General features: G+C 43.2%; 1 protein-coding gene across 1 annotated transcript in view; it reads right to left on the bottom strand.

Moving 5' to 3' along the window:
• Nucleotides 1-248: 248 nt before the first annotated feature.
• Nucleotides 249-11,683, bottom strand: part of PtA15_12A187 (uncharacterized protein) — a gene marked incomplete at both ends in the record, with an annotated part of 105,200 nt that continues 93,765 nt past the window's right edge. Inside the window, one exon of the mRNA XM_053161771.1 lies at nt 249-259. Coding sequence (XP_053025756.1) covers nt 249-259 — 11 coding nt within the window. The remainder of the gene's footprint in view (nt 260-11,683) is intronic.

The raw sequence follows: 11,683 nt of genomic DNA, 5'->3' as shown, positions 1-11,683 counted from the left end.
TGTTCCTAATAAAACTCAAGAAAAATTTTGCATCAGCTGTTGACAAGGCACACTTTGAATTCTCTTGTGCAACTTTACAAAGTTCAGTTGCAGTCATTCTGATAAGATCAGGGAGGGAAACTGAATAATATGGGTTGTGATTGTGTTTGGGTTCTAGTCTGCGCTTTTTACTACATTTTTCGCCGGCTGGTTGACTCACACCAGCAAGTAGTGGCTTGACTCCATGCAAGATGTAATTGGGTGTTGTATTAGACATAATCTGAAGGTGCGACAGAGCAAATAAGATGAGGATATCAAGGGCTGGGAGGCCAAGTATCTAGGCAAGTAATCACAATCCAAACGTGTGATCAAGTATGTATCCAGCTGAACAATTGAGTATGTAGGCAAAAAATGGCAAGCAGGACATATGGAGAAATGAATCAACACATCAGCAGGGAACAACTCAGCTAGCATGAAGAAGGTATCCTTCAAAGAGTGTCCCAACCTAGTTCTTGAGTAGATTGGGATCACTCTTTGAAGGGTTTACAAATCAATGTGGAAATGTGGAGACTTACTCTAGATTTGGACAAGATTATGGTTGGATCCAGCGGAGCAAGTTTGCTAGCCCTTTGCAGTACGTGTGGGGCACCCAGGGAAAAACTGTGAGTAAAGGTGATGCTGGTCCGGTGAAGCGGTGGAGGTGGTGCGGGACAAAGGGATGGATGTTGACAAGCCAACACAACTCAGGTCCCAGGAAGTGGGTGAAGCCTTGATTCCATTGGGCAGCTGGAGAGCGGGGGTATCCAAGCAGGTCAAACTTGGACAACAGTGGCTGTGTAACAGGGATGCAGGTGGTCAGAATTTGGCTCTTGGATCACCCCCATGATCAGTTTCATATCTTATCGATCTTATTGGTGTTATATGCTATTTTCTTTGGTTGAGTTGGTATCAACACAAATATAATTCTTCAATATCTTTAAGCTTGGCATCAGGGTTCTTTCAGCTCAGCTTTATTTTCTTTGGAGGCAATATCACTAAGTTCTAATTTAAGCTTGGCATCCAAGTTCTTTAAGCTTGCAGGCATCATTCACTTTGGAGGTGATCTCATGTGTGCATACATCACAGTTTAGGCCGTGATTGGATTGAAGAATATGGCGCAAGTTATCAAATACATGGGGTAGAGGTCAAATTTAATAGAAACCAGCCACACTAATACATAGAGAGATAAGAGAAACCAGCCACACTAATAGAGGTGAGATTGATAAGAAACACAATAAGCAAGAAGAGCTTTATGATCACTCAGAACAACCATGTTGTTTCTTCAAGTGGTGTTTGTACTTCTTGAGCTTAGAAATGAGTACTTGGGCATTTGCAAACTTGAGACCCGCTTCTTGAAGCTCCTTGACCTTGATGAGGTACAACTTACTGTAGTGATTGACCCCAAGGAGATGCAGATTCTCCTGGATTCGGACAGTCCAGATCCACACGTTGTGGTGAGATCAATCAACCCTCAACAGCGTCAAAATAGAACAGTTTTATATAATAAAGTACATTATAAATTACATATTAAATAACTATAGTACAAACTCTTTACATTAAATCTTTTTACTCAGATTTCACATCTTTTTTATCACCCAGAAAACCTGTGATAGTCCCCTCAGCAGGAATCAATCACGCGACAAAATAGCACAGTTAATCATTATTTTCACACGTAGATTCATGCTCATGCTAGGCGCACAGCCACTTCAGGCTGTTTTGTTTTCACATATATCTCCCCTCAAAGATTTGCATTCACATGTTGGTAAATCTCATCTTACAGGTGATCATCTTTCCCAAAGTAGCCATTTTATTTCACAGTATATTAATTTCTTTTCACACTACATTGATTTCTTTTCACACTATATTAATTTCTTTTTCACACACTGATTTCTTATTTCACACTACATACATTATTGTACATCACCAAAACCACTCTCAGACAAGTTTTCATCCATAAAAGGAGGCCTTCCTTGCCCCTTCCTGTTTCCTTTTTCCCCATGCTTGCACTAAATAGTAATATTAAGAGATTACTTCTGCATTCATCACACCACTGTAGTATAGTAACGCCTGCATAAATAGTAATATTAAGAAATTACTTCTGCATCCATTACATTATTATAGTATTATAATATTAGATCTTAAATTTAGAACTTGATAATTATAAACATAATTCACTTTTGATAACAAACTTGATCACATCAAATTTATAACACCTCTCATCCCAAGCACAAGATTCCTGGTTCTTAGGTTCTGAAGCAGTCTAAATTAAGAATAATTCATCTGATTTAGCCACACTATAAATTTTAGTGTACAATCTTCCAGAGTTTATTTAGGAAGGCAGCCCTTCAAGCACCTGTAGCCTAAACTTACCTAGTTTTTGCTATTTCCCTTCCAAGCTCAGATCACGCATTGCGCAGAAGTTCCACAACGTACAAAGCAAAGATAGTTGTTGAGACTAGTGTTGTGATCCATGGTGACAAAGGGGGAGAGCGGGTGAAGGGTTGGCTGGCCTGCCAGAGTGCAGGCTGGAGATTGCGTTTGGAGGACCAGCTGAGCTGCCTTAATCAGCCAACCAAGCCTTGCCCACTTGAACCCTGCTGGTTGAAGTAGTCTAGCAACAAAACAAGTCATAATTTCAGCAGTATGAATGAGAGCGGCAAAGAAAAAGAGGGATACAAAAAAGAAACAATCACAAACTTTCAGCAATGTTTTTGAAGTCCTTGGAAGACTACAAGCATGACGACCCAAGAAAGCCAGCAACAAGATCAATATGCAGAAAGGGTTGGCAGGTCCAACTGGCTAGGCATCACACATGGCAGGAGGGGGACCGGGTGTTTCCTGCTGATCCTTGGGGGACAAAGAAGATTTTTGGGGAGGGGGGGAGGTCAAAAAAGATGAAAAAAACTGGGGGAATCAGCAGCCTTTTGTGATGTTATATTTGTAAAAAGAGTTTGACCCATCCAAGATCCAACGTAGGTGAGAGGAGAGAGAGAATGCAACAACAGGTGATTATTATCATGTCTTCAGGTGCGCACTGCGCAAATTTCAGGTGAGAGGGGCCCAAGTTTCAACAGCACTCACTGGTATTTCTTGAGCTTGTACTTCCCTGTTGATCAGAAAAGCCCTTTCCAATTTTTCCCTTGTTTCCAAAGGTGACCGGGTGTTGCTTTGCTCCTTAATCTTAAACCTTAACCTACTAAAGTTAATATGCCAACTGGGGTACCCCACTCACATCATCAGAACCTCCAGATTGTGTCGCACCAAACAGTAGGCCCTACTCCAATCAACACTTCAACCACTACCAGATATCCTGATTTGACACACTCCTATGACAGAGTGTGCTTTGGCACACTCCTATGACAGAGTGTGCTTTGGCACACTCCTATGACAGAGTGTGCTTAGGCACACTCCTTTAACGGAGTGTGCTTTGGCACACCCCTTTAACGGAGTGTGCTTTGGCACACTCCTTTAACGGAGTGTGCTTTGGCACACTCCTTTAACGGAGTGTGCTTTGGCACACTCCTTTAACGGAGTGTGCTTTGGCACACTCCTTTAACGGAGTGTGCTTTGGCACACTCCTTTAACGGAGTGTGCTTTGGCACACTCCTTTAACGGAGTGTGCTTTGGCACACTCCTTTAACGGAGTGTGCTTTGGCACACTCCTTTGTCAGAGTGTGCTTTGGCACACTCCTTTAACAGAGTGTGCTTTGGGCTACAGGGTATCCTGGATTTCTTACTGGATATCCCACTCAGGATATCTGGTAGTGGTTGAAGTGATGATCTCAACCAAAACAATCCTTGTTGAATATTTCAGAGCCTCTCCAAGTTTCAAGACCAGGAAAAATGAGAGTTGGTTCTACGTACCAATTTCCATATTTTCCTGGCCACAATATATTTCTCAAAACAAGAATCAGCCAAAAGTTTCCAGATTGTAGAAAAAAAATTTATTGAGTTTACATAGTACTTACTAAAGACGTACCACATCCATCTGAGAAAAAGAAATTGATTGTGAGATCATTGAATGGAATAAGTTCCAATGTTTGGTATGCCCAAGACTGAAAGCGCTGATGGAGTCATTGGGATACATTCCACCAGAGGGCATCTGAAAAAAAAATTGTTTCACAATGTGAAGCTGGTTTCTCCAGAAACCTGAGGGGAAAAGTAAGAGTTTCAAAAAACTTATGTTGGTTTTCATTGATATATTTAACAAGGTTAAGGCTTAGTAGAGCGCTGCAACACCTGACTTCACAAGAATTGGGCTTTTCTTCTCAACACAACACCGTACAGCTCAAGATTTTAACTTTTTATAACTTGAACCTGATAGAGAAGTATAATGATGCAAACTACAGCTGACCTGTAATGACCGGGAGAGGTCCTGAGTGAGCCCGTCCACCTCCAATTGTGTCTGCTTGGATTGCCAACATGGGGGAGGTGGAGAGATTTTGCTGGTCTCAGTCCGTTGACGCTTTGTTGAGGATGTGGTGGCAACTTTCTACACTTCCAATTTCCACTTGGATTGCTGCAATGGGGGAGGTGGAGTTGGCAACTGAGGTTCCTTGGTGTGTGGCACAGAGCCAGATGTTGCCTGAAGGTCTGCTGGGTTCCCTGAAGACTGGACCTGTGTCTGCTTCCTAGAGCTCTTCCGGCACTTGCACAACCGCCTCAGGTTCTCCTCAGCAAGTTGAGTGTGTGAGTACTCAGATCTTGGCCTCCTGAATGGCTCAAGAGGAAGGGGGTCAATTCCATTGGCTGGACTGTATATTGGCCACTGGACGCAATGGGGGTATCTATACAATTAAGATAAGTCAAAAGGGTGGTCAAAGGTTAGTATCATGTGCTTTCAGGATAAGGGAGCCACTTAGCGTTTGCATGGATTGGAAATCATGTATTTTTTGTCTGCATATATCCCAGGTACATCCCTGCTGCTAGCCCACATACATTCAATTTTGATTTGTACAACAGCGTCTTTGAGTCCCCTCTTGGGGCCAACAAAAATCAGCAACCGGGCACCTTTGACCAACTAGAAAGAGAACATGCAATGATTTAGGTTCAGAATGGTGAGTCACAAAATGAGAATGAAAATCCAAAAACCTCTACAATATTGCCCAAGTAGACTGGCACTCTTGGTGTGGGATGTTGATGCTGATCAGGAAACAATGGCCAGAGCAGAATTTCACGTGTCTTCTTTCTGGAAGAAGACCCAATTATTTGGGCCCCATGATGCATTTTTGATCCATGCGCGGCCAATTCTCTCCAGTGAATCAGGTAGATTTAAGCCAAGTCCATTACAAGTAAACCTGATGTTGTTGCTTGCCTGCAAATCTGGTTTTTCAGATTGTGAGTGAAATACGACTGGCCAATAGCCATCAAACTTAGGATTGTTTGGGTGATAGTTGTCATCAGATGTCTTGGGTGAGGCTCAGAATTGACCCGGTTGTCCAGGGTCATCAAACTCATCTGGCACATTGTGGTTGGTTGCTCAGCTGTTTGTTCTTGAGGATGGCAAAGCATGAATCCCATTGCAAACGGGTAGTCAATATTTGGCTGTTTGTGGCATCCTATTCTGCATCCAGAGCCAATTGATATCAGCTTCTGGTACCCAGAGCTGGTTCTCACCTGCATAGCTCTTGGCTGAATTCCCAGTTGGATGCTTGTAGATCCAATGAGCCTTTTGGACAGCAGTGAGACAACAAAGGGAGCCCATGAATGGGTCATTGATTTGGAATGAGTCAGGTGAGTGGATGCAATGGGGCAGGAGGTTGCTCCTGATGAGCTGACACCAAAGACTGAAGGGAAGCAACTCGAATGCTTTGCGGAGAATTTTGATGACTTGCATGGTGAGGGCTTTTTTGTGACAACCAAGGAAAAAAAGGTACCAGCTGGAGAGGAAATCCGCAGTGAGGCCAATTGATTTGTCAGGTGTTGGTAGACGGGGGGATGTGGAGTAGGGTATGAGACTTAAGGGATGGATGAAGATGGACATGTTGAAGGATATGTTGCAAGGGGGAGGGAGTACTCAGGGTTAGCACTCCAGCAGGTTCAATATATGTCTGTAACCCTGCTCTTATGATGAATTTTCTCTGCTAAAAAATCACTGTTGACATTTGAAAACAAGTTGATTACATAGGATTAATAACCTAAAATCAAACATTATGTACATCTTTCAGATTGCTCCTTTATGTACATGAGACAGTTGGCATAGGTTGGAAGCAGTGATTGTCCTGCTTCCACTAACAAAGCCAACCATCCTGCCTTGCAAGACCCCAACTAGCCCAACAAGTTGGTTTCTGTTGTTGGCTTGTCAGTTGAAGGGAGCCCAAAGCAATTTATATTTCACAGGTTGCACACCCTTGAACTGGACTTGTTGAACTCAGATTTCCAACAATTTGGACTTGTCAAGCCTTCATGTCCAAGGAGTAGGATTTGTTGCAGGACTGGCCAAACAAGCTTGAACAACCAGATCACTTGTTGGGCATTTTGCCTGACAAGCTAACTGGTCAAACAAGTGATGTGGTGGCCATGGTATCAGTCTTTTTCAGTCATGGCGGATCCAGGATTAAGACTCCCTCAAGAACCCTCAAGATCAATTAGCCCAGAACTCCTTTCCCCTGTCTTTTGGTTGTCTTAACGCAGGGGTGTGCAGGTGTATGATGACCTTTCCATACATGTTGCACATTTCCCAGAGTCTGATTTCAGCTCAAACTCAGATGATGGGACGGCATGGGACTTTATCTGAACCATCTCAGATCACTCATCAAGATTCCAGATTCCAACATTATTGATCCTTCCCCGTAGCTTCTGAGTTTTCTACGTCTCTCAGCTGCCTTGAGTCATTCCTGAATCCCTTTAAGATCACATCTTCTAGCCCTTTCTTGCCGGACTCCTTTCTTTTCCAGTTCCTCAACAACAACCTACCCCCAACGGGAATCAAACCCCCGTTGTCTCTCAACAAATCCAACAACTTCTGCTATCACTCAACTCCTCATCACTTTTCTGGACTACCGCAAAGGCAGCGCACAAAGCACTCATCCCTTCCTGTAACAAGGCGGAAACAAATGACAAGATTGAAGATGCAGACCTACATGTCTCCTTTTTTGTTTTTAGCTGTTATCCTGTGTATAATGGCTAAAAAAAATTAGACATGCAGGTATGTATCTTCAATGTGAAGTGTTTACCATATGCATTCCTTGTATTGCATTTGTTTCAGCATTGCCAGTAACTGCCAATTACGGCCCAGCACCAGTTGGAGCTCCACGGCATGTTTGACAAGAGGGAACTTGTTGTACGGACCTGTGAAAAATCTGGTTGGGCCCCTGGGTTTGACTAACTGGTCCAAGGACCAGCTGGAGGGCATTGCTTGTTCGAGGTCAGCTCTGTCAGCACAGTCCGACATGCAGTTGGACCCACATGCTCAAGGACATGTTGAGCAGGCTGACCCAACCTTAACTGAAACAATTGGGCTTGACAGGTGAGTCTGAACACTCTAACTGGGCAAAAAATGTTGGATTAAAATTAAAACTGAAAGTAAATGTGTGATAGGAAAACCAGTGAACTAATAGTGGTCTAAATAATGGGACTGAATCAATAGTAATTGCATAGACTACTTATTACACAAGACAGCTGGCAAGGGTTTGGTCTTTCTTCTTCATTTGGTTTCCACATCCTCCAAATCCAGATGACCAATAAATCAATCTCCTGCCATGCACCTTTTGTGTCCAACAGATCCATAAAGATTTCTACAACCCTGAGTTTGTACTTCAGAGTTGGTAAGAAGGTCTACACCATTCAATTTGTGGCTTTACTTCTGGAAATCCCCTCCAGAGGGTCTGAGATAGTAGTTCTCAAGATTGTATAACACCTGCTTCTTGTGGGTGGCCACTTTCTGATACAAATACCTGATTAGTGGTTGAAAAATTTCTTGAGATTATTATAATTACACTTTTCAGCACAGGGGTATTCATGATAAGTTGATTGAGTCTTCTCTGCAGCAGAAGATTGAAATCAAACACACCTTGATATTCTTGCTGCATTCCACAAACACACCTTGATATTCAGCCAATTGTGCACCTAGTGTTATGATTGCATCAATATTCAAGTTTCAACCATGTATATTCACACAAGGGCATAGTCCCCAAATTTGGTGTTTCAGGAGATGTGAATGGCCCCAAGGGGGAATGGGACAGCTCAAAGGAAATGATATAAATTTTTTAACCTTTGATGATGCGGAAAAACCAACTTTTATCTGAAAAATGGGTGAGAAAACATCATTTCAAGTGGATTAAGACTGGGTGGAATAAGTTCAAGTATTTTTTGGAAAAGACACAAAGTTTTCAGAAGCTTTGGAGGAATTCCAAAAGTTAGATGGGCAGTCCTGCCATATGGCATATTCATATGCTTGAGGTAACCTTTCATCTATTTTTTCTTGAATGAGGCCCAAATCAATTTCAGATGGTTCATTGCAGCTTGCAGGTATCTCCAATGCAGATTTGCAGAATTTTCATAACATGGAAATGGATTCTGCATATTCCTTGGCAAAGAGTTGAGCAAGTTGAAAATAGAAAACCTAGAGGTGTGGTTGCCATGATTTTTATTTCCATGCTATGATGGCCAAGATTTGTGTGAGCTGTGTTAAGATTGGTTTTGTGGTTGAAAATTGAAATTTTAAGGAGATTCAAATCTATATATGCTGGCAAAAATTAGTTTTATGATTTTGTCTACTGCTGCACTTATGCGGCAAGAATTTGGGGTCTTCCCATGGAATCCGGCAAAAGCATCACCATTTTCCCATCCAGAATTTGTGACTGCAGCCCATGACATGAGCTCAGTGTTAGAGAGTAAGCGGGCCAAGGTGGTAAACTTAGATCATTAGAGTTCCAACACACAGTTATGCATAAACAAATCATGTACATTTATGCATTACTGCGGCTGCGCAAACTTGTACTTAGTCTAACTCGACCCGCCGGTATTGGTTCCTCTCTTTCCTCACCAAGATTGGACCCAATACCGTGCCGGCCCAAGCTTACCTGCGAAGCATTTCTTTTTGTCAGGTGAGTGTAATCAATACCGAGATTGGAACCAATACCGTGCCAGCCCAAGCTTACCTGCAAAGCATTTCTTTTTGTCAGATTTGCATTCACTCCCCTGAGTGTCTTATAGGTTAAAAGCTGAGCTCTTGATGCCGCGCAACGGGAACCAAGTCCACTTTGCAGGAGACCAGAACTGAATGGTCGGAAGAGGAGGAAAGCTAAAAGTAATTCAAGAAAAGGCAATCCAAGAGACCAAAGAGAAACAATGAATTGAAAGAGAAAAAGAAGAAGAAGAAAGATTGCAAACAATCCAAGAATTCAAAGAAAATCAAAAGAAATCATACAAACGATTCAATCAACCCATCCAATACTCCTCCTTGGTAGACGTCAACATGGCGCTACAACCAACTGCAGAAGACTATTTTTGCTTGAAAGCCGAAATCAATTGGCTATTGTCAATGATCCCTGCTCCTGTCCAGCAACCTGAAGGAAGCAGTGTCCTCAACAGCTTCCACAAGAAACCCCTTGAGCTCCACTACATGCACAACCCAAAAAAGGCCCGGCTCGCAAAAGGGAAGGCAAACTTCAAAGTCTGGGATTGCGAGATCAACAGGACCCTCAAGTATGTCTTTGAGAACACCAATCAATGTGTTTACTGCTCTGGAGTCGAACTTCAAGTCAAGAACTGCCAAGAATCAAGCGGCCATTGCCTGTCTCCTACGATCCACAATTGAAACGTCCCTACTGGACATTGTTGATGGGACCAATTCGAACGACCCGTGGACCATCTTCACGAACCTCAAAAGCCAGTGCAATCGGTCCAACCGTCAACACAAATTAGATCTCATTGGCCAGCTTACAGATCTGATGGCAAACAGATTGATTCCGAGAACCAATGTCGACCTGGCAAAGTGGAGTAAATTATGGGCTGAAATGACTCAATTGAAAATTACTTTTGAGGAAATGGGTGGTTTATGCTTACAAAGCAGCTTCTTGGCGCCTGCGGGGATTGACACAAAAACATTTGAATTTGTGGTCAGCCAAAAGCTTGAGAAAGCAACTGCCGTCACCCTGAATGATGTGATGACAGTAATCCAAGGCGCAACCGGAAAATCACAACATAAGTCTAGTTCCACCGTCTAAGACCACTACACCCTGATGGACTTAGATGCAATCAATGCTATGCGCACGACCCCGGTCGCTATGCGCCTCCACACCATTGTAATCCGCAACAGTTACCACAGGCCAGCAAAATCCCGAGCCCCCAGCAATACAATCACCTCCTGCAGCCAAAGCCTCAACTATCAATCGAGAAAGCAACTATATTTTGCAGTCACCCGATTCCCAAACACCTGAAGCACAAAAGGGGCGTAAACTGTCACTATTGCAAACAAAACGGACACTGGTACAACAACTGCAAAGCTTTCTGGGAAGACGACGCCTTGGGTGTGATAGGACCACCACCAGAAGGACACGACACCCCCGGTTCCAACTACCTACCTCCAGATCGTCATTTTGGCAGACACAACCGCTTACAACAACTAGAGGTACCGGAGATCGATGATGGGAAGATCCTCCTAGACTCAGGAGCCTCAACTCACGTGAGTGGTTCACTCAATCTGTACACATCAAGAGAACGACTGGCCCAACCAAGAAAAATACTCCTGGCAGTGGCTGATTGCTTGGTTGATGTTAGCTTCAAGAGGACAATCCGAAGCAGGGGACAGTCATGGTTAATAACGTATACTATTTTCCGGGCGTAGATGGTATCATCCTGTCGGTTGGACAATAGACAAGTGTAGGATGGCGGTCATTTTTTCAAGGTTCAGATGCTACATTAACAAGCCCAAATAATGTAGTATTTAAAACATTGTACAAAAATTATTGCTGGTTCTTAAGCAATTTAAAACAATCTCTGAGCCTGAACAAAATCACACAACAACTGTCATTTGATCCGTTCCTCTGGCACCGGCAACTAGGACATGTATCAGAAGAAGTGGTGAAGAAGTACCTTCAACAACACTACCCGGAAGAGATTGAAGGGAAGACATCGGCTTCTTTCTTTTGTCAACAATGCACAACCTCAAAGAGCATAGACAAGAAATTGCCAGGCGGTAATTCACTAATCCCACAAGCAACCCGATGGACCTTCTAGTGTCGGACATAGCCAGACCATTCTTGTACGACATGTCAGGAAAGCGGTACATTCTCACCATTGTCAGGAAAGCGGTAAATTCTCACCATGAGAGACCACACCTTGACTTACATATGGTGTGATGCAATGACGGAACAAAGTGAAGTACTGAGCAAGATAATGGTGTGGATGAACCATTTGAAGAACACTTTTGGCAGATACCCAAAAAACCTGTGTTGTGACAATGCACCCGAGTATACAGCATCCCTGAAGAAGCTAATACAACCGCTTGGAATTTCTCTAGCACCGGTACCACCTTACAGCCCGGAACACAATGGTGAGGCTGAGCGAGTCAACCGTATGCTAGGCAACATGGCAAGGACCATGCTGCACAAATCAAAGATGCCTCAGTTGTATTGAAGCTATGCTTACTGGATGGCGGCTCACATACACAACAGGATTCCAAATAAGAAGGTAGCGACTTGTCCCCTCACGGCAATGTACG

This window comes from Puccinia triticina, chromosome 12A (genome assembly GCF_026914185.1).
Source record: "Puccinia triticina chromosome 12A, complete sequence".
NCBI classification, from domain to species: domain Eukaryota; kingdom Fungi; phylum Basidiomycota; class Pucciniomycetes; order Pucciniales; family Pucciniaceae; genus Puccinia; species Puccinia triticina.
The sequence above is the reverse complement of the archived record's forward strand: the minus strand, read 5'-3'. Positions and strand labels throughout refer to the sequence as shown.